A 23,494-nucleotide genomic window follows, 5' to 3' on the forward strand; every position below is an offset into this window, starting at 1 on the left:
TGTTCATCGTCCGGTAACATTTGCGCTCGATCCGCCAAGGCCTGTTGGATCTCCCTGTTGCCAACCATTAGAACTCCCCTCCTATTCCCATACTTACCTTTTTATCCTGGGCCTCATCCATTGCCAGAGTGGGGCCACAAGCAAACAGGAGGAACATTATCTCATATCCCGCTTGCAGAGCTTATAACCTATTGGTATGGACGTTGAATTGTCCAATTTTAGGCAACACCTCGTTGTTCTATTTGTTCTTTCCCAACACTAATTCCTAACCCCAGTGCACACTGATTCTACCAATCTCCAATCACCTGTTGCTCCCTGCGCCTTCCAATTATGTGGAACCCTGGGGCTTTATGTGCCCCCTACCTCGTGCAAACCTTCTACCCTTATCACCACCCTCATTTTCCACTCTGGTCTCTTCTGCCAATCATCACCCACCACCACCACCACCACATGTATCCAACTATCACAAGTGGGTTTCACATCTTCGCCAGCTTTGTTTCCCCCTACCCTAATCTGTGTGATGAACGCTCCCGACCCGATCTGACCAGAACTACCAAGCTGACATGGGGCAGCGCAGAGGGAGCGCCGGATTAACGGACTCTCCCAACACTGTGCGGCACTTCTTCACTGCTGTGCCCCAATACGTAGCTTTCACCGAGTACATCCCCTCCCACAGTGCGGCATTCCGTACGCACTGTCCCTCCCACGGTGTAGCTAGCGCTCAGCCAGTACGGTCCCAGCGTGTCGCCAATGACGGCAGTGTCACGTGTTTAGGTTTACTGTTCTCATGTGTACTCAGTTACAGTGAAGAGCTTTGTTTTATGCTATCCAATCAGATCAGATAATATTATAAATAAATATAATCAATTGAAACGCATGCACAACAGATAATGCAAAAAGGAAGCTATGTGGTACAGAGCATGGAACGTAGGAGAATTCAGCACGAACCAACGTCCCATTTATTTGCTTCTAGCCTTCTTGACTAATACTCAATGTCCCGACCTATGAAAGCAAAATTCCATATTACTTCTTTCGCACTCTATGTACTTTTGTTGCCACGTTCTGGTGTTCAATATCCACAATGGGGTTGAGGTTAATGAGACAGTGCCCAGCTTAAGGATGAACTGCTGGGAAACCTGATAACAGAGGGTTAGAAGCTGTTGCTGACTTCAGGAAGTGGGGTGGGCAAGGGAAGAATGTTTCAACACCATCTGAGTACAGTTAATGCCTGTTGGTTTTACGTCTGCTGCCCAGATTGGAAATCTGTTTGGGAGGAAGCGCGCCACAGTAATCACCGTCTACACCGGGGCTTTCAGTTCCGCGACGGTTATCTTCCTGTTGGTCAAGGTAAGTAACCTGTCACAAAATCTTTCCAGGAGTAACGTGCTAATCACCGTAATCCATGAGCAGAGCAGATCCAATCCGTGTCCTTGGTTGAAGAAAATAGTTTAGTTTATAATAGTTTGGAGATACAGTTTGGGGATACAGCACGGAAACGTGTCCTTCAGCCCACCCAGTTCACACCAACCATCAATCATATGTTCATACTAGTTCGAACTAATTCTACTTTGTCATCCACTCCCTACACACAAGGGGTGATTTACAGAGCTCAATTCACACAAAAAAATCCTTGCACCTTTTTGGGATGTGGGAAGAAACCGGAGCACCCGGAAGAAAATAACGTGGTCACGGGTAGTACGTGCAAACTCCACATTGACAGCAACTGAGGTCAGAATCGAACGTGGGTCCTTGGCGCTGTGAGGCAGCAGCTTACCACTGGGCCGTCCTGGAGAGGTTGGCTGGAACACAGAAGAGTACAGCACAGGAATAGACCCTTCGGCCCACAATTTTCGTGCCGAACATGGTGCCAAATTAAAGTAACCTCCTCTGTCTGCCGATGATCCACATTCCTGCACTCCCTGTGTGTAACAACGTGCCTATTTAATAGCCTCTTAAATAATACTATCGTGCCAGCCTTCGGAGTAAAAAAAGCCTCATGTGTCCTTTAAATTTTATCCTTCCCGCCTCGGAACTATGACCACGTATTTGCCAATTTCACCGTTGGGGGGAAAAGTACATACTGCCTATTCTATCTGTGCCTCTCATTATTGTATATGCTTCTATTATTTATCCCCACAACCTACGACGTACTGGAGAAAACACTCCGCGTTTGTCCATTTTTTCAGAACTAATATCATCAATCCAAGCAGCATTCTGAGAAACTTCTGCAGCCTCTCCGAAGCCTCATCCTTCCCACAATGCTGCGACCAGGACGACAGTCGATGTCTGAATGCAGCTACACCTGTTTTATAAAGCCGACACGACCTCCTAAATGTTAAACTCAATGCCCCGACAGATGAATGCATGCATTCATAAGATTTCGTTATGAATCTGCTTTGCCACTTGCTGTGGGCTTGGTTGCCAGTGTATAGTGAGTGGAATAGGAATAGGACGAAGATCTAAAACGTCACCTATTCCTTTGTTCCATAGATGCTGCCTCACCCGCTGAGTTTCTCCAACATTTTTGTCCACCTTCGATTTTTCTGCAGTTTTTCTGCAGTTCTTTCTTAAAGGATACGAAAGTGAGATAACATGGAGCTAGTATGTAGTGTGATTAATAGTCGACCAAATGCTTTGCCTCTACGCTGTATCTCTGAATTAAACTAAACGAGGTCACGAAGTTAACTCCAGAATAGGCTACTTCTCTTTTGTCATTAACTCCATGGTTCCAGGTAAAACAGACTAGAGTCAATTGTTCTTGTCCATTGGATGGGGCCAATGGGGACATTGGAAGCAAATATCGCAACCCGGCCCATCAGGTCGGTCACGGGCCGTCAGCGTAGGGAGCGATGCGGGGTGGTTGTGGGTGTGGACACGTGGAGATGTGAACACAGGGTCGGGGAGAGAGGCGTGGCAAAAGGTGAGGGAGGAAACAAAACAGTGGGCCGGAATGAGAGCTTGAATAGAGGGCTGTGTGGAAGAGAAAGGGAGTGGAGATAGGGTGAGTAGGTGCTAAGCACATGCACAAGGAAGGTAGAGACGGGGAGAGAGGATGGAGGATATTCGACTTGTCTCGTGTGTAAGAAGGAACTGCACATGCCGGTTTAAACCAAAGATAGACGCAAAAGGCTGGAGCAACTCAGCGGGGGCAGGCATCATCTCTGGAGAGGGAATGGGTGACGTTTCGGGTCTGAAGAAGGGGCTCGATCCGAAACGTCAGCCATTCTTTCCTCCAGCGATGCTGCCTGTCCCGCTGAGTCACTCCAGCTTTAGTGTCTATCTTAAGCTAGTACTATTTTGTGTTGTCTGTGTGTGTGTGTGAGAGAGAGAGAGAGAGAATGAGAGAGAGAGATGACCGATAAATGGATGATGAAGCGAAGGAATTTGCGGAGAAAGGCGACGATGGGGAAATGTGTGGATGGTTCAGGGTCGAGATCTATAGGGTGCGGTGAACGGTGCCACCTGTAAAGTGCCAGACCTCCTCTTTCAACGTGTCACATGTTCTTACCCCTTCTCCTCCCAGGTGGCATATGAAGCTGGTTTCTCCGTGATGGCGATTTTCCTGTTCATTAGTTGCCTCAGCGTCCTCCACGTACTACGCACGGTCTTTCTCGTTCCATGGAAACACATCCCCTATCCGCTGCCTGAGGGCTTCAGCTACGGGTAAGATGCGAAACTGGAGTATGGTTACATGTTCAAGAGAGAGTGAGGTACAAGGTGAAATCCATTCGAGGCACGGAGCCTCCAGGCCATCGCTAGTGTTCCTGCCCCCCCACTCTTCAGGTCTCCTACCGAACCTGCCACTTGCTCAGGTTACCGGCCTCCTCCAGTCCACTCTGCCGTGACATTACATGTTATAGGGAGAATATAGAACATGGAACATTACAGCATAGTCATGCTGTCAAAATATACAGCGGGATATACTGTACAGTAGATCTACAACGTATATATGTAGGTTTAAGTGTATTATTGTCGCATGTACCAAGGCACATTGAAAAGCTTTATGTATCATGCTATCCAAACAGATCAGATATACCATACATAAATATCATTTGGTCAAATTCAAGTACAATAGATAAAGCAAGAGGGGACATACAGAATATAGTTCCATACTTGCAGGTAGAAAAGAGATTTTAAAGAGAATCATAGTCATAGATACATAGAGTCCCTTCTGCCCAACTTCCCACACCGGCCAACATATCCCAGCTACACTAGTCCCTCCTGCCCACATTAGGTCCATATGTTTCTCAACCTGTCCTATCCTTGTACATAGAAACATAGAAACATAGAAATTAGGTGCAGGAGTAGGCCATTCGGCCCTTCGAGCCTGCACCGCCATTTAATATGATCATGGCTGATCATCCAACTCAGTATCCCGTACCTGCCTTTTCTCCATACCCTCTGATCCCCTTGGCCACAAGGGCCACATCTAACTCCCTCTTAAATATAGCCAATGAACTGGCCTCAACTACCCTCTGTGGCAGAGAGTTCCAGAGATTCACCACTCTCTGTGTGAAAAAAGTTCTCCTCATCTCGGCTTTAAAGGATTTCCCCCTTATCCTTAAGCTGTGACCCCTTGTCCTGGACTTCCCCAACATCGGGAACAATCTTCCTGCATCTAGCCTTTTTCAAACCCCTTAAGAATTTTGTAAGTTTCTATAAGATCCCCTCTCGATCTCCTAAACTCTAGAGAGTATAAACCAAGTCTATCCAGTCTTTCTTCATAAGACAGTCCTGACATCCCAGGAATCAGTCTGGTGAACCTTCTCTGCACTCCCTCTCTGGCAATAATGTCCTTCCTCAGATTTGGAGACCAAAACTGCACGCAATACTCCAGGTGTGGTCTCACCAAGACCCTATACAACTGCAGTAGAACCTCCCTGCTCCTATACTCAAATCCTCTTGCTATGAAAGCCAACATGCCATTCGCTTTCTTTACTGCCTGCTGCACCTGCATGCCTACCTTCAATGACTGGTGTACCATGACACCCAGGTCTCGCTGCATCTCCCCCTTTCCCAATCGGCCACCGTTTAGATAATAATCTGCTTTCCCGTTTTTGCCACCAAAATGGATAACCTCACATTTATCCACATTAAACTGCATCTGCCAAACATTTGCCCACTCACCCAGCCTATCCAAGTCACCTTGCAGTCTCCTAGCATCCTCCTCACACCTAACACTGCCCCCCAGCTTAGTGTCATCCGCAAACATGGAGATATTGCCTTCAATTCCCTCATCCAGATCATTAATATATATTGTAAATAGCTGGGGTCCCAGTACTGAGCCTTGCGGTACCCCACTAGTCACTGCCTGCCATTGTGAAAAGGACCCGTTTACTCCTACTCTTTGCTTCCTGTTTGCCAGCCAGTTCTCTATCCACATCAATACTGACCCCCCAATGCATGTGCTTTAAGTTTGTATACTAATCTCTTATGTGGGACCTTGTCGAAAGCCTTCTGGAAGTCCAGATACACCACATCCACTGGTTCTCCCCTATCCACGCTACTAGTTACATCCTCGAAAAATTCTATAAGATTCGTCAGACATGATTTACCTTTCGTAAATCCATGCTGACTTTGTCCAATGATTTCACCACTTTCTAAATGTGCTGCTATCCCATCTTTAATAACTGACTCTAGCAGTTTCCCCACTACCGATGTTAGGCTAACTGGTCTGTAATTCCCCGTTTTCTCTCTCCCTCCCTTCTTAAAAAGTGGGGTTACGTTTGCTACCCGCCAATCCTCTGGAACTACTCCAGAATCTAAAGAGTTTTGAAAGATTATTACTAATGCATCCACTATTTCTGGAGCTACTTCCTTAAGTACTCTGGGATGCAGCCTATCTGGCCCTGGGGATTTATCGGCCTTTAATCCATTCAATTTACCCAACACCACTTCCCGACTAACCTGGATTTCACTCAATTCCTCCACCTCCTTTGACCCGCGGGCCCCTGCTATTTCCGGCAGATCATTTATGTCTTCCTTAGTGAAGACGGAACCAAAGTAGTTATTCAATTGGTCCGCCATATCCTGGTTCCCCATGATCAACTCACCTGTTTCTGACTGCAAGGGACCTACATTTGTTTTAACTAATCTCTTTCTTTTCACATATCTATAAAAACTTTTGCAGTCAGTTTTTATGTTCACTGCCAGTTTTCTTTCATAATCCATTTTTCCTTTTCTAATTAAGCCCTTCGTCCTCCTCTGCTGGTCTCTGAATTTCTCCCAGTATGCTGCTTTTTCTGGCTAGTTTGTACGCATCATCCTTTGCTTTGATACTATCCCTGATTTCCCTTGTTATCCATGGATGCACTACCTTCCCTGATTTATTCTTTTGCCAAACTGGGATGAATAATTTTTGTAGTTCATCCATGCAGTCTTTAAATGCCTTCCATTGCATATCCACCGTCAACCCTTTTAGAATTAATTGCCAGTCAATCTTGGCCAATTCGCGTCTCATACCCTCAAAGTTACCTTTCTTTAAGTTCAAAACCATTGTTTCTGAATTAACAATGTCACTCTCCATCCTAATGAAGAACTCAACCATATTATGGTCACTCTTGCCCAAGGGGCCACGCACAACAAGACTACTAACTAACCCTTCCTCATTACTCAATACCCAGTCTAAAATAGCCAGCTCTCTCGTTGGTTCCTCTACATGTTGGTTTAGATAACTATCCCGTATACATTCCAAGAAATCCTCTTCCTCAGCACCCCTGCCAGTTTGATTCACCCAATCTATATGTAGATTGAAGTCACCCATTATAACTGCTTTGCCTTTGTCGCAAGCATTTCTAATTTCCTGTTTGATGCCATCCCCAACTTCACTACTACTGTTAGGTGGCCTGTACACAACACCCACCAGCGTTTTCTGCCCCTTATTGTTTCGCAGCTCTACCCATACCGATTCCACATCCTCCAAACTAATGTCCTTCCTTTCCATTGCGTTAATCTCCTCTCTAACCAGCAACACTACCCCACCTCCTTTTCCTTTCTCTCTATCCCTCCTGAATATTGAATATCCCGGGATGTTCAGCTCCCAGCCTTGGTCACCCTGGAGCCATGTCTCCGTGATCCCAACTATATCATAATCATTAATGGCTATCTGCACGTTCAACTCATCCACCTTATTACGAATACTCCTTGCATTGAGACACAAAGCCTTCAGGCTTGTTTTTACAACGCTCTTACCCCTTATACAATTATGTTGAAAAGTGGCCCTTTTTGATTTTTGCACTGGTTTTGTCTGCCTGCCACTTTTACTTTTCACCTTGCTACCTATTGCTTCTACCTTCATTTTACACCCCCCTGCCCCTCTGCTCTTGTACCCATCCCCCTGCCACATTAGTTTAAATCCTCTCCGACAAGCAGTAGCAAACAAAGTACCTGTCTAATGGTTTCTTAAATGGTGAGATAGTCCCTGCCTCAGCTACCTCCCCTGGCAGCTTGTTCCATACATCCACCCCTTTTCCCTTCACCTTAAATCTATGTACTCTGATCCTCGATTCTAGCACTCTGGGCAAGATAATCTGTGCATCTAACTAATCTATTCCTCTCCTGATCTTATATACCTCTATAAGATAACCCCTTATCCTCCTGTGCTCCAAGGGATGAGTCCCAGCCTACTCAATCTCTCCCTATAGCTCAGACCCTCTAGTCCTGGCAATGTCCTTGTACATTTTCTCTGCACCCTTTCGAGCTTGACAACATAGTTCCCAGATACGCCAAATGCCCACAATACGCCAAATGCAGCCTCCAACTTATATACTTAATGCTCTGGCTGATGAAGGCCAATATGCCAAAAGCCTTCTTGACTACCCGATCTACCTGCGACTCCACGTTCAAGGAACTATGCACCTGCAGGCTTAGATCCCTCTGCTCGACACCACTACCCAGAGGCCTACCATTCACTGTGTGGTCCTGCCCATGTTAGACTTCCCAAAATGCAGAAACTCACATTTCTCAGTATTAAAGTCCATCAACTATTCCTCAGCCCACCTGGTCAATCGATCAAGATCCTGCTGCAAATTTTCCCAACCATCTTCGCTATCTGCAAAACCACCCACTTTTGTATAATCTGAAAATTTGCTAATCTTGTTGTGTATGTTCTCATCCAAATCATTGATATAGATGACAAACAGTAACTGCCCATCACCGAACCCCGAGGTACACCACTTGTCACAGACCTCCAGTCCGCAAAGCAAACTTCCACCATCACCCTGTGCTTCCTTCCATGAAGCCAATTTTCTATCCATTCAGCTCTCTCTCCTTGGATCCCATAGATCTAAACTTCCATAGCAGCGAATAGAGTCATGGTCATTCCACACAGAAACTGGTCCTTCGGTCCAACCTGCCCAAGCCGATATGCACCTCCACTATTCCTACCTCTTCGCGTTTGGCCCAGAGAAGGCAGGGATGGGATACTGAGTTGGATGATCAGCCATGGTCATATCGAATGGCGGTGCAGGCTCGAAGGGCCGAAAGGCCTACTCCTGCACCTATTTTCTATGTTTTTATGTTTCTATCCCTCTAAACTGTTCCTGTCTGTGTTCTGTACAACTGTTTTATAAATGTTGTTATAGGACCCGCCTCAACTAACACCTCTGGCAGCTTGCTCTATATCAGGGGTGTCAAACTACCAGCCCATGGGGCGGATGCGGCCCGGGAAGGGGCCCTATCCAGCCCGCAGATTGATTTCCCCAATGCCGAATCGGGCTGCAACTGTCCCCGTCAAAGATTATAGCTCCTCTAGAATCTTTGGTCCCCGGTGCCGGATCGGGCTGCAACTGTCTCCGGTGCCGGATCGGGCTGCAACTGTCCCCGGCAAAGATTATAGCTCCTCTAGAATCTTTGGTCCCCGGTGCCGGATCGGGCTGCAACTGTCTCCGGTGCCGGATCGGGCTGCAACTGTCCCCGGCAAAGATTATAGCTCCTCTAGAATCTTTGGTCCCCGGTGCCGGTTCAGGCTGCAGATGTCTCCGGGGCGTCCAGGCTTCCCCCTGAGCTGATGCGCATGCGCATGACCCGCCTCCCTAGTCAGCCGCGCGCTCCTTATATGGCGTGATATAGTTTGTGTGTGTGATATAGGGTTAGATTCATAATTCTGTTAGTTCATAATTCTGTTAATTCTAGTTAAAGAATAAATTGTTTATAAATTTTGACTGGTAATTTTCTAATGTTTTTTAAATCATTTATTTTTAAATGGCTCATTTGCTGTGTTTGAGTTGATTTTGTATTACACTTGCATTCTGTAATTCATTCATCTAATCACATTGCTCACAGTTGCAGTATTTGGGAAAATGATAGCAATATGAAGATTCCAGTTGCTCTAGCCCTGGAATGGTCCTTAATGTTTTTGTGTCTATGGAATTGTTTCTCAACAATAAAATGGGTCTGGTCTTCCCAATAGCCAGAGAGTGGAGTGAAATCTGTCTGTAATGGTGGGGTTATCTAAATTAAGTATTTCACAAAATTAAATTTCTTTTAAACAAGATTTACAAATGATGTATAACTCAAGGATGGTTTTATTCAGCGATTAGATTGTGCTGGAAAGATTACACATACATGAATGTGATATAGATGTATATAATAATATAACACACACATTTACATTTCTTCCGATTTTTATATCCAATGATGAACTTTATTTCAGACTAGAGAAGGGTCAACATTATATTAAAAAAATTGTAAACCTCCCCGCAACTTCACTTTGGTGCCTCGGCCATGCTGATCCAGGCTAGACTCCCCGCACGCTGTGGAAGGACCATCTTTTCGCTTTTATTGTGATTTATTTCTCTTTTTAACACTGAATGTCTGATAACGACACATTAGCAGCATATGGCACCAACCCACTCAATTTTAAATAATTCATAATAGAAATCCATTAACATGGTTAACACTTTATTTCTGACATGCATTGTAAGATTGACATAATTCACATTATTCTGTGCACGAGATATACAGGGTTGCAGTGTTCAGCATATCAGCTAACCTGTGAAAGTGATGTACAATTCAACGTATGTAACACAATGATAGCTCCACCCCTGCTTCACCAAAGAGCAAAACGTCCAACGTAGATACAATAATAAATAAATCGCCATTTGCATTGTTTTGTGCAGCTAACAAATCACAATTTCACACAATGTACATAAGATGGCAGTTATTTGACAAATACTCCACAGTTCAGTGTAGGAGATCATGTCGGCGAGTATTCTGGACACACTGTCGACATTTGAAATTACAGAAAATATCATGCAGTCAATATGTTCTTATTCTGCATTAAATAACAGAGAGGTAGAAAGAAAATGCTCTTGAGAAGATTTTTACAAGGATGTTGCCATGAGGCAACTAGTACTCCTGCACCTATTCCAGCACTATCTAAATGGCGTCAAGTTGGCAAACGGGGAAGTACAACGGGAGCTGGGGTTCCTTGTACATCAGTCTATGAAAGTAAGCATGCAGGTAATGGAGCAGCTGGGCTTGTACACTCTGGAGTTTAGAAGGACAAGAGGGAATCGTATTGAAACATATAAGATTGTTAAGGGCTTGGACACACTAGAGGCAGGAAACATGTTCTTGATGTTGGGGGAGTCCAGAACCAGGGCCCACAGTTTAAGAATAAGGAGTAAGCCATTTAGAACGGAGATGAGGAAACACTTTTTCTCACAGAGAGTGGTGAGTCTGTGGAATTCTCTGCCTCCACTGAGGGCAGTGGAGGCAGGTTCTCTGGATGCTTTCAAGAGAGAGCTAGATAGGGCTCTTAAAAATAGCGGAGTCAGGGGATATGGGGAGAAGGCAGAAACGGGGTACTGATTGTGAATGATTAGACATGATCACATTGAATGGCGGTGCTGGCTCGAAGGGCTGAATGGCCTACTCCTGCAACTATTGTCTCTTGAGGCTTCGACTGTATCTGAGACAAAGGGGAGCACCCAGCTCTAAGATCTGAACTATAGTGAAAGTTCGGGCAGACTTAATAAAATTCTCAGTACAAAACAGAGTCAATATGTTCTTATTCTGCATCAAATAACCGAGAGGTAGAAAGAAAATGCTCTTGAGGATAAGATTTTTACAAGGATGTTGCCATGAAGACTCGACTATCTGAGCTCTATGATCTAACTACAGTGAGAGATTGAACAGGCTAAATAAAATTGTCAATATGCCACAGAATTAATAAATGTTTTCTTACCGATTGGAGCAATTTACCGCAGAGCAGAATGCAGGACTAGTAGATGTGGACGCCATGGACAAAGAGAAGATTCTTTAGATTTGAGAGTGGAGGCGGAAGCAAAGATCCGATCTTTGGCCGGAAGCAAGATGGCGAAAGCAAGATGGCGGAGGCTGGTTGCTGAAATGGGTCCTATAATTACCCATGAATCTGCCCATGACCGTACTACGTGTTTTGCGTAGGAGTAGGCCATCTTGCTCCGCTATGAGATCTTTGCTTTACACTGTGTGGAGCAGCATGGTGGAGGAGAGATTTGGAGTTCAGCCGACCGCAAAACGTCTCTGCTCTAGGCCCTTCCCATTCTCCGGATCTCCCAGAAACCTGCAGTGACCGGCGGAGGTCTCTCTTGGATGCCAGCACTAAAATGGTAGCGGAGAAGTAGACCCAACAATTTGTTTTGCTCCATCTACATTTGTGTCTGCTAATGTTATGCTAATGTTCAATTTCACATGGTTCATTAATGGAAAGGGTGTGGCTACCAAAATCATCTTAGCCAGAATAGCATTGTTTTTGCTCTCTCTCATCACAACTTCCTTATAACCTACCACTGTAACTTAATACCAATCCTAAAAGGCAATCTTCTTCATAAGAAACAAAATTCGTAAAGTGAAACAGTTTGTAGTTATAGCTGATACAGAGACACATGAGAGCAGGTTACATAGAAACATAGAAAATAGGTGCAGGAGGAGGCCATTCGCCCCTTCGAGCCAGCACCGCCATTCATTTGTGATCGAGGCTGATCATCCCCAATCAATAACCCATGCATGCCTTCTCCCCATATCCCTTGACATGGGGAGAAAGCAGTATGGGGTTGAAAAAACGAAGGCAAACAAAGTTTGACACCCTTGCTCTACATAAAAAAAATTAACCCCTCACATTTCCCTGAAGTATCCCCCCTCCAACATTAAAACAATATATCCTGGTTCTTAATTTAAAAGAGTGGGAAGGTTCTGGGCTGATGCCAAGACGCGTAGCAACATTATCACAAGGCACGAACATGAGGTCCAGGACCAGAACTGCACGCAATACTCCATATGCGGCCTAACCAAATTTTATATAGCTGCATCCTGACTTCTTGATTCTGCCATTTAATGATCCGACCAAAGAGGGCGATAATGCCACCCACCTTATTTCTCACTCTAATGACTTGTGCTGCCGCTTGTAAGGAGCTATGGTCATGGGCACCAAGATCCCTCTGTACATCAATGCTGTGAAATGTCTTCGCATGAACCGTTTACATTTCCCTTCAATTCAACTTCCTAAGTACAACACCTCAAACATGTTTGGTTAAACTCTAGCCCATTTCATTAGCTGACCTCTATCTCGCTGTATATTTTGACAGACGTCCACAATGCCCGCAACCGCAGCAATCTTGTTGCGGTGCTGCTTCTCGCAGACCTAGGGTATTCCATTAGTTGCACCCAGATATCTAGTGGAGGGAACTCCGTGTAGCGAGCATATCACGAATACCACGTGCCTGGGAGTGAGATGCAGCGATATATGGGAATAAGGGACAATTATCCATATGACACGAATCGTACAGTTAGTTGCAGTTACAGAGCGTGGAAATGGGCCATTCAGCCCCCCTTTCCTTGCCAGCCACGTCAGCATACTGGGCTGGTCCCATTTTGTTCACACCCTTCTAAACTCTCACTGTCCATATATCTTTCAAAATGTCTTTTTAAAAGTCGTAATTTTATCTGCTTATTTTGCTTCTTCTGCCTGCTCATTCCAGGTAGAACGTTCCGCTGTGAAAATGTTGGCACTGAGGTCTCTCGTAAAAACCTCCCCCACACCTTATGCCAGTGTTCTCTTGTTTTGCAACTATGTGTCCTGGGGTAAAAGTATGTGAGCATTCACTTTAACAATGGCCCTAATGATCGTGTACACTTCAGAAAGGTCACACCTCAGCCGATTACACGCCTCCAAAGGCAAATGGTCCAACATATCCAGTCTCTCCAAACCAACTCCATCTCAGGGCCGGCCTTAGGAGGTGCGGGGCCCAATTGGGAACAATTTTGGTGATCCCCAGGTTCCTAGCCAAGGTCTGTAGAATCATATAAGTACAAATAAAGTCTATTATCTATATTACTAAAAGTCTGATCTTGACCGCCTTTGGCTCGCTGTGGCGTGATATCCAAGAGAATGCCACCACCTATGGCCGTCATTTTTGGCCACATCGCTCAGAGCCCCCCTGCGCCTTCCAGGGCAAAAGGATTTTTCCCATCGATGAAAAATCAGAGAGATATTAAGGTTTTTTATAAATTGCCATTCTTTCTGCTGTCCCATGCTGGTGGGAGGGGGGAGGGACTATAATACCCGTGTGGTGTGCCTCACTGAGTCTGCAAGATAGAGGAACCAGAGGGTCACATCTCTCTGAGCTCTGAATAACACTGAACACATGTCTACTCAATTGTGTGTCCCCTTAATGTGGGTTGAAAATGAAAATATGGTTGTTTGAACTAAAAAAGGCAATGCCTGCAAATGGTTGTTTGGGTGCTTTGGCTTGAAGTGAAAAGGTACTACTTACTGCAAATTGTGGTTTGGGTGCTTTACTTTGAAGTTAAAATGCACTACTTACTGCAAATGGTGGGTTGGGACCTTTGGCTTGAAGATTTAAGGGACTACTTACTGAAAATTGTGGTTTTGGTGTTTTGGCATGAAGTTAAAAGGCACTACTTGCTGCAAATGGTGCTTTGGCTGCTTTGGCTTGAAGTCAAACGGCATTTCTTACTGCAAATGGTGGTTTGGGTGCTTTGGCTTGAAGTTAAACGGCACAACTTACTGCAACTAGTGGGTTGGATGCTTTGGCTTGAAGTTAAAACGCAGTACATACAGCAAATGGTGGGTTGGGTGCTTTGACTTGAAGTTCAAAGGCACTAACTCAAATGGTGGGTTGGGTGCTTTGGCTTAAAGTTAAAGGAACTAATTGCTGAAAATGGTGGGTTGGGTGCTTTGGCTTGAAGTTAAAAGGCACTACTTACAGCAAATGTTGGTTTGGATGCCTTGGCTTGAGTCAAAAGGAACTACTTACTGCAAATTGTGGTGTGGGTGCATTGGCTTGACTTTAAAAGGCACTACTTACTGCAAATGGTGGTTTGGGTGCTTTGGCTTGCAGTTAAAAGGCACTACTTACTGCCAATTGTGGTTTGGGTGCTTTGGCTTGAAGTTAAAAGCACTACTTACTGCAAATGGTGGGTTGGATGCTTTGGCTTAAAGTTAAAAGGTACTACTTACTGCAAATGGTGGTTTGGGTCGTTTGGCTTGTACTTAAGGGACTACGTACTGCACATGGTGGGTTGGTTGCTTTGGCTAGAAGTTAAAAGGCACTACTTACTGCAAAGGGTCGGTTGGGTGCTTTGGCTTGAAGTTAAAAGGCAATACTTACAGCAAATGGTGCGTTGGGTGCTTTGGCTTGAAGTTAAAAGGCACTACATACAGCAAATGGTGGTTTGGGTATCTTGGCTTGAAGTTAAAAGGCACTACTTACTGCAAATGGTGGATTGGGTGCTTTGGCTTGAAGTTAAAAGGCACTACTTACTGCAACTAGTGGGTTGGGTGCTTTGACTTGAAGTTCAAAGGCACTAACTCAAATGGTGGGTTGGGTGCTTTGGCTTAAAGTTAAAGGAACTAATTGCTGAAAATGGTGGGTTGGGTGCTTTGGCTTGAAGTTAAAAGGCACTACTTACTGCAAATGGTGGTTTGGATGCCTTGGCTTGAGTCAAAAGGAACTACTTACTGCAAATTGTGGTGTGGGTGCATTGGCTTGACGTTAAAAGGCACTACTTACTGCAAATGGTGGTTTGGGTGCTTTGGCTTGAAGTTAAACGGCACTACTTACTGCAAATGGTGGTTTGGGTGCTTTGGCTTGGAGTTAAAAGGCACTACTTACTGCAAATTGTGGTGTGGGTGCTTTGGCTTGAGTTTAAAAGGAACTAATTGCTGAAAATGGTGGGTTGGGTGCTTTGGCTTGAAGTTAAAAGGTACTACTTACTGCAAATGGTGGTTTGGGTCGTTTGGCTTGTACTTAAGGGACTACGTACTGCATATGGTGGGTTGGTTGCTTTGGCTAGAAGTTAAAAGGCACTACTTACTGCAAAGGGTGGGTTGGGTGCTTTGGCTTGAAGTTAAAAGGCACTACTTACTGCAAATGGTGGGTTGGGTGCTTTGGCTTGAAGTTAAAAGGCACTACTTACTGCAAATGGGATGTTGGGTGCTTTGGCTTGAAGTTAAAAGGCACTACTTACTGCAAATGGTGGGTTGGGTGCTTTGGCTTAAAGTTAAAGGAACTAATTGCTGAAAATGGTGGTTTGGGTGCTTTGGCTTGGAGTTAAAAGGCACTACTTACTGCAAATGGTGGTTTGGGTGCTTTGGCTTGAAGTTAAAAGGCACTACTTACTGCAAATTGTGGCGTGGGTGCTTTGGCTTGAGGTTAAAAGGCACTACTTACTGAAAATGGTGGGTTGGGTGCTTGGGCTTGAAGTTAAAAGGCACTACTCACTGCAAATGGGATGTTGGGTGCTTTGGCTTGAAGTTAAAAGGCACTACTTACAGCAAATGGTGCGTTGGGTGCTTTGGCTTGAAGTTAAAAGGCACTACTTACTGCAACTGGTGGATTGGATGCTTTGGCTTGAAGTTAAAAGGCACTACATACAGCAAATGTTGGGTTGAGTGCTTTAACTTGAAGTTCAAAGGCACTAACTCAAATAGTGGGTTGGGTGCTTTGGCTTGAAGTTAAAAGGAACCAATTGCTGAAAATGGTGGGTTGGGTGCTTTGGCTTGAAGTTAAAAGGCACTACTTACTGCAAATGGTGGTTTGGGTGCTTTGGCTGGATGATAAAAGGCACTACCTACTGCAAATCGTGGTTTGGGTGCTTTGGCTTGAAGTTAAAAGGCATTACTTACTGCAAATTGTGGTTTGGGTGCTTTGGCTTGACGTTAAAAGGCAGTACTTACTGTAAATGTTGGTTTGGGTGCTTTGGCTTGAAGTTAAAAGGCACTACGTACTGCAAATGATAGTTTGGTTGCTTTGGCTTTAAGTTAAAAGGAACTACTTACAGCAAATGTTGGTTTGGATGCCTTGGCCTGAAGTTAAAATGCGCTACTTACTGCAAATTGTGGTGTGGGTGCTTTTGGGATGAAGTTAAACGGCACTTCTTACTGCAAATGGTGGTTTGGGTGCTTTGGCTTGATGTTAAAAGGCACTACTTACTGCAAATGATGGTTTGGGTGTTTTGACTTGAAGTTAAAAGGCACTACTTACTGCAAATGGTGATTTGCGTGGTTTGGCTTGTAATTAAGGCACTACGTACTGCAAATGGTGAGTTGGTTGCTTTGGTTAGAAGTTAAAAGGCACTACTTACTGCAAAGGATTGGTTGGGTGCTTTGGCTTGAAGTTAAAAGGCACTACTTACTGCAAATGGGTGGTTGGGTGCTTTGGCTTGAAGTTCAAAGGCACTAACTCAAATGGTGGATTGGGTGATTTGGTTTGAAGTTAAAAGGAACAACATTCTGCAAAGGGTTGGTTGCGTGCTTTGGCTTGAAGTTAAAAGGCACTCCTTACTACAAAGGGTTGGTTGGGTGCTTTCGCTCGAAGTGAAAAGGCACTACGTACTGAAAATGTTGGGTTGGGTGAAAAGGCTTGATGTTAAAAGGCATTACTTACTGAAAATGGCGGGTTGGGTGCTTTGGCTTTAAGTTAAGGCACTACTTACTGAAAATGGTGGTTTGGGTGCTATGGCTTGAATTAAAAGGCACTACCTACTGCAAATGGTGGGTTTTGTGCTTTGGATTGAAGTTAAAACGCCCTACTTACTGCAAATGGTAGTTTGGGTGCTTTAGCGTGAAGTTAAAGGACTACTTGAAGCGGAGATTATGTGTTCGGCACGGACTAGAAGGGTCGAGATGGCCTGTTTCCGTGCTGTAAATTGTTATATGGTTATATGGTTACTTAATGCAAATGCTGGTTTGGGTGCTGTCGCTTGAAGTTAAAACGCACTGCTTACTGCAAATGGTGGTTTGGGTGTCTTGACTTGAGGATAAAAGGCATTACTTACTGCAAATGTTGGTTTGGGTGCTGTCGCTTGAAGTTAAGGCACTACTTACTGCAAATGGTGGATTTTGTGCTTTGGCATGAAGTTAAAAGTCACAACTTACTGGAAATGGTAGTCTGGGTGCCTTGACTTGAAGTTACAATTCACTACTTACTGCAAATGGTGGTTTGGGTGCTTTGGCTTGAAGTTAAAAGGCACTACTTACTGCAAAAGGTGGAATGGGTGTCTTGGCTTGAAGTTAAGGCACTACTTACTGCAAATGGTGGTTTGGTTGCTTTGGCTTGAAGTTAAAAGGCACTACTTACTGAAAATGTTGGGGTGGCTGCTTTGTCTTGAAGTTAAAAGGCATTACTTACTGCAAATGGTTGGGTGGTGCTTTGGCTTGAAGTTAAAAGGCACTACTTACTGCAAATGGACGGTCCGGTGTTTTGGCTTGAAGTTAAAAGGCACTACTTACTGCAAATGTTGGTTTGGGTGCTTTGGCTTGAAGTTAAAAGGCACTATTTACTACAAATGGTGGATTGGGTGCCTTGGCTTGAAGTTAAAAGGCTCGACTTTCTGCAAATGGAGGGTTGTGTACTTTGGCTTGAAGTTAATTGGCACTACTTACTGCAAATGGTGGGTTTTGTGCTTTGGCTTGGAGGTATAAGGCACTACTTACTGCAAATGGTGGTTTGAGTGCCTTGACTTGAAGCTAAAATGCATTACTTACTGCAAAGGGTGGGTTCGGTGTTTGGCTTGAAGTTAAATGGCGCTAATTAGAAACATAGAAACATAGAAAATAGGTGCAGGAGTAGGCCATTCGGCCCTTCGAGCCTGCACCGCCATTCAATATGATCATGGCTGATCATCCAACTCAGTATCCTGTACCTGCCTTCTCTCCATACCCCCTGATCCCTTTAGCCACAAGGGCCACATCTAACTCCCTCTTAAATATAGCCAATGAAGTGGCCTCAACTACCTTCTGCGGCAGAGAATTCCGGAGATTCACCACTCTCTGTGTGAAAAAAGTTTTACTCATCTCGGTCCTAAAAGATTTCCCCCTTATCTTTAAACTGTGATCCCTTGTTCTGGACTTCCCCAACATCGGGAAAAATCTGCCTGCATCTAGCCTGTCCAACCCCTTAAGAATTTTGTAAGTTTCTATAAGGTCCCCCCTCAATCTTCTAAATTCTAGCGAGTACAAACCGAGTCTCTCCAGTCTTTCTTCATATGAAAGTCCTGACATCCCAGGAATCAGTCTGGTGAATCTTCTCTGTACTCCCTCTGTGGCAAAAATGTCTTTCCTCAGATTAGGAGACCAAAACTGTACGCAATAATACTCCAAGACCAGTGTGGTCTCACCAAGACCACTGTGATCTCTACTTACTGCAAATTGTGGTTTAGGTGATTTGGTGTGAATGTAAAAGGCACTACTTACTGCAAATGGTGGTTTGGGTGCTTTGGCTTGAAGTTAAAAGGCACTAATTACTGCAAATGGTGGTATGGGTTCTTTGGCTTGAAGTTAGAAGGCACTACTTACTGTAAATGGTGGTTTGGGTGGTTTGGGTGCTTTGGCTTGAAGTTAAAAAGTCTGAACAGCACATTAAAAATATTGGGAAAACACCCTACTGGGCTGTGTCAGGAATGCCATCAACCAGAAACAGTTCAGCATGCCCTAGTTGCATGTAGGAGATATGAGACAGAAAGAGGATTTATGATCATTGAAATGAGGAAAATTGGATTGACAGAAATATCAGTAAAGAACGTTCTAGAGTGTGGAGGGAAAGGAAAAGGAATAAAGTTGTTGTTTGATTTCTTGAGGGCCTCTGGGCTTATAAAATGGATCTAATATAAAGACAAGAGTACTGTGGAATGAAGCCAGGAGGTGGCAGCAATGCAACATTGCGCTGCCGGCTGCCGTAAAACTCCGAAGAAGAAGAAGAAATTAAAAAGTACGACACTGCAAATGGTGAGTTGTGTGCTTAAGCTTGAAGTTAAGTGGCACTACTTACTGCAAATGGTGGTCTGGGTGCTTTGGCTTGAAGTTAAAAGGCACTACCTATTGCAAATGGTGAGTTTTGTGCTTTGGCTTGAAGTTAAGAGGCACTGCTTACTGCAAATGGTGCTTTGAGTGCTTTGGCTTGAAGTTAAAAGACACTACTTACTGCAAATGATGGGTTGGGTGCTTTGGCTTGAAGTTAAAAGGCACTACTTACTGCAAATGATGGTTTGGGTGTTTTGGCATGAAGTTATAAGGCACTACTTAATGCAAATGGTGGTCTGGGTGCTTTGGCTTGAAGTTCAAAGGCACAGACTGCAAATGGTGGTTTGGGTGCTATGGCTTGAAGTTAAGGCACTACTTACTGCAAATGGTATGGGTTGGGTGTTTGGCCTGAAGTTATAAGGCACTACTTACTGCGAAGGGTTGGTTGGATGCTTTAGCTTGATGTTAAAAGGCACTACTTACCGCAAATGGTGGTTTGGGTGCTTTGGCTTGAAGTTAAGGCACTTCTTACTGTAAATGGTAGTTTGGGTGCTTTGGCTTGAAGTTAAAAGGCACTAACTGGAAATGGTGGTTTGGGTGCTTTGGCTTGAAGTTAAGGCACTACTTACTGCAAAGGTTTGGTTGTGTGCTTTGGCTTGATGTTAAAAGGCACTACTTACTGAAAATGGTGGGTTGGCTGCTTTGGCTTGAAGTTAAAAGGCACCGCTTACTGCAAATGGTGTGTTGAGTGCTTTGGCTTGAAGTTAAAAGGCACTACTTACTGCAAATGGTGTGTTGAGTGCTTTGGCTTGAAGTTAAAAGGCACTACTTACTGCAAATGGTGGGTTCGGTGCTTCGGCTTGAAGTTAAATGGTACTACTTACTGCAAATGGTGGTTTGTGTTCTTTGGCTTGAAGTTAAAAGGCACTACTTACTGCAAATGGTGGTTTGGGTGCTTTGGCTTGAAGTTAAAAGGCACTACTGCAAATGCACTTACTTCCTGTTTGCACTGTATTTTGATTTAGATAAAACACTACCACTTATGGCTGTGATTTTTGGCCATCTTACTCAGTCTCCCTCCGCTCAGCAGGTGCAGATAATTCTTCCCATCAATGAAAAATAAGTGTTAGTAGTGTTTAAAAAATGTTGAGAATCTCTCTCCTGTCAATCACACCATGAAGGCTACACCATTTCCGGTGTGAGGGGGAGGGGTGATAAAACCAAGAAGTGTGTGTGGTTCAGTCTCTGCATGATGGGGGAGAGGTCATGACTCTGAGCTGTGAATCAACTTAACACACTGAATGTCTATTGAACTGTGAGTTTGGTGTTTTGTGTGGTTTTATGGTGGTCTCACCCTGCATGAAATGGTATGAAGTTGCATTTGAATTTGGTGGCATTGCACCCTGCTTAAAACAGAATGAAACTGCACTTGAATTCGGTGGCCTTGCACCCTGCTTGAAGTGGTAGGGAACTGCACTTGAATTTAGTGGCCTTGTACGCTGCTCAAAGAGGCAAGAAACTGCACAAATTTGGTGGTCTTGCACCCTGCTTGAAATGGTAGGAAAATGGATTTGAATTTGGTGGCCTTGCATCCTGCTTGAAATGGAATTTCAAGGAATTGCCATGAGTCAACTGCCAGCCCACCAGCCGTGAGTGAGCTGCCAGAAGATCAGGCTTGAGGGACTGAGCTGCCACCCCAAGAACCCATACCAGCGCTCCAGAAAGCCCCCCCGCTGGCCACCAATATTGGAATTGTTGGAGAGTTGGAATATTGCGTTGGGGGACCAGCCCTCCCATGTGAACATGGGACCCAACGGGTCCGACTTAGTCTAATAGACTTTATATCTCTATGGTAGAATGGAAAGTAATCAAAATGTGCGCTTAAAAAGTGCCTGCGAGTTAATGGACCAAACAGATCTGAGCTATATTTTAATATAAAATTGCATACATGTAAGCCTACAAGTAACAAACAAAATGTGTGGATCACCTCTGAAAAGTACATACGTAGTTACAATACAACTTGTTTTAGTGACAGATGCTGCCTGATCTGCTGATTTACTCCAGCCTTTTGTGTCTGTCTATGGTTTAAACCAGCATCTGCAGTTCCTCCTTGTACAAGGTATGTGCCGTTTAAAAAGAAAATAAAAAAAAACATTTTAAAACACATAAACTGTTCCCATGCGAGAGGCATAACTGAAGTCGGGTCGGGGTTACTGAAATGACGGAGGTTACGCTCCAGTGCGTACTACACGTCAGTCCATTGTATTTCGCAGGAGGGGACCATCTTGTGTGCTATAAGATCTTTGCTCCAATTGATCCTAGAGCGGAGCCCTCGGATCTTTTGATTACTCTAGAGCGGAGCCCCCTTAGCTGCGGGGCCCAATTGGGAGCAATTGGTCCAATCGGCTTAAGGCCGGCCCTGCTCCAGCTCACAATCCTAGGTAACAATCCCTGGTGAATCTCTTTGATGCACACTTTCCCTTTTACTGACAATACTTTGTCACAATGCACAGGGATATCCTTGTCGGTCACTGAAATCCTGGCCTCATGACATTTATACCAGTTCTTTTGCCACCCAGGGTGAACTGTGAAAAGGATCGACTCATGGACCATGCGATCAAGACCACTCAACAGGGGGATTCTACACTGGCAGTGGATCAGATGGAGGGAAACAGGAATGACAGGAGGGAGCAGATTGAGGGAGATGCCGGAGAGGCAGGAATGATCTGGGAAAGGGAAGTGGGGAGAAATGTGGCAGATGCTGCTTCGGGACAGGGGAGGGGAGAGATGGAGGGCGAGAAGGGTGAGTGGAGGGGAGGGACAGAGGGAGATACGAGAGATGGGGAAGAGAAGGAGCAAAACTGTAGGATGGGGATGGACAGCGAGAATAAAGAGGGGAGCAGCGAGAGGGAGGGGCAGAAGGGAGAGTGTAGGGAAGTGACGAAGGGAGATAAGAGATGGGAGAGGGGAGAGAAAGAGGGACAGGTAGAAACAGAGGGCGAGTGGAGGGGAGTGATGAAAAGGAGAAGGGGAGAGAAGGCAGCAGGGAAGGGTGGGATGGCAGGAGGGCAGGGAGAGTGGAGGAAAGATACAGAGGAAGGTAAGGAAGGGGGGAGGGGAGAGAAGGATGGGACGTGGAGGGATGAGGCTGATGAAAAGAATGGGGAGGTGAGTGACGAATTTGAAATGGGCACAGTGAAATTCAAGAGAGAATGGTATCCAGAAGGGCGAAGGGAAGAGACGGAACAAAGGAGTGAGGGGGCGGTGGAGATTGAGGGTACATCGGGAGATGGATGTGAACAGCCGCCTGCCGCAGATAATCTCCAGCTCAACGGGCCAGAAGGTATGAAGTTGTCTCACTTTCCTTCCAGGATCTCACTCTGACACGTAACTTTACATCAATTCCTGCCCTCGTCCAATCCACGACTCACCTTACAAACTCTGAATTAGATTCACGCAGAATGGAAACCGGCACCTCAGCACAACCCGTCCCTGCCGACCACGTTACACAACCTAACAGAACACCATTGGTCTGCGTTTGGCCTATATCTCTTTAGAACTCTCCATGTAACTTTCTCCCTTTCATCTGCCCCTTTCCTATGCTGACTACCCCACCCCGCCACACAGGATCTCACCTTAATCTCCCTCTACTCTCCGGCCCTACTCTGACCCCCAACCCACACCCTTGTCATGTTTTCACCCATCCCCCTGACCTGCCCCTTTCCGATACAGAATGGTCTGACCTCAACAGAGGCCTCATCTTTGTTCCCCTCCGCCCCCACATCAATGAGTTCCGGGTTCGCCACGATGTAGAGTTTTTCTTCTTTCACCTCCAACTCCGTGCCTTTTTCAAATGTAAGGAGTCCTCACCGCCCAGTGATGACCAAGTCTCTCGGCTCCACCGGTCCCCACCTCTTTAGAGCTTTTCATTTCAAACAAAGCAGGTGCCATGGCAGTCTGACGTGCTGACGTCTACCGCATCCCACAGATGAGCACCAAACCATAATCTCACAAAACATTCCAATTTTATTATTTCCAACCTTCCACATCCTCCAACGTTATCATTTCCCAACCCCCCACAGCCCGGTTTTACCCACTCCACAAAATCCATTAACACAACTGTCCTAACAGACGCATTGTTTCTGCCTGCTCCTGTCCCACTGAAATGATTTCTGCTTGCCTTGACTTCATCCTATCCTCCCTGGTCCAATCTCTCCTGATCTATGTCCAAGATACTACACACGCCCT

General features: G+C 45.1%; 1 protein-coding gene across 1 annotated transcript; it reads left to right on the top strand.

Moving 5' to 3' along the window:
- Nucleotides 1-957: 957 nt before the first annotated feature.
- LOC129711786 (equilibrative nucleobase transporter 1-like) lies at nucleotides 958-23,252 on the top strand. Its single transcript, XM_055659720.1, has 4 exons — nucleotides 958-1,347; nucleotides 3,524-3,663; nucleotides 21,826-21,985; nucleotides 23,235-23,252. Exons 1-4 carry the CDS (start codon nucleotides 1,225-1,227, stop codon nucleotides 23,250-23,252), a joined length of 441 nt encoding a protein of 146 aa, XP_055515695.1. The 5' UTR covers nucleotides 958-1,224.
- Nucleotides 23,253-23,494: the final 242 nt, after the last annotated feature.

The sequence above is a fragment of the Leucoraja erinacea genome, chromosome 31, assembly GCF_028641065.1.
Source record: "Leucoraja erinacea ecotype New England chromosome 31, Leri_hhj_1, whole genome shotgun sequence".
NCBI classification, from domain to species: domain Eukaryota; kingdom Metazoa; phylum Chordata; class Chondrichthyes; order Rajiformes; family Rajidae; genus Leucoraja; species Leucoraja erinaceus.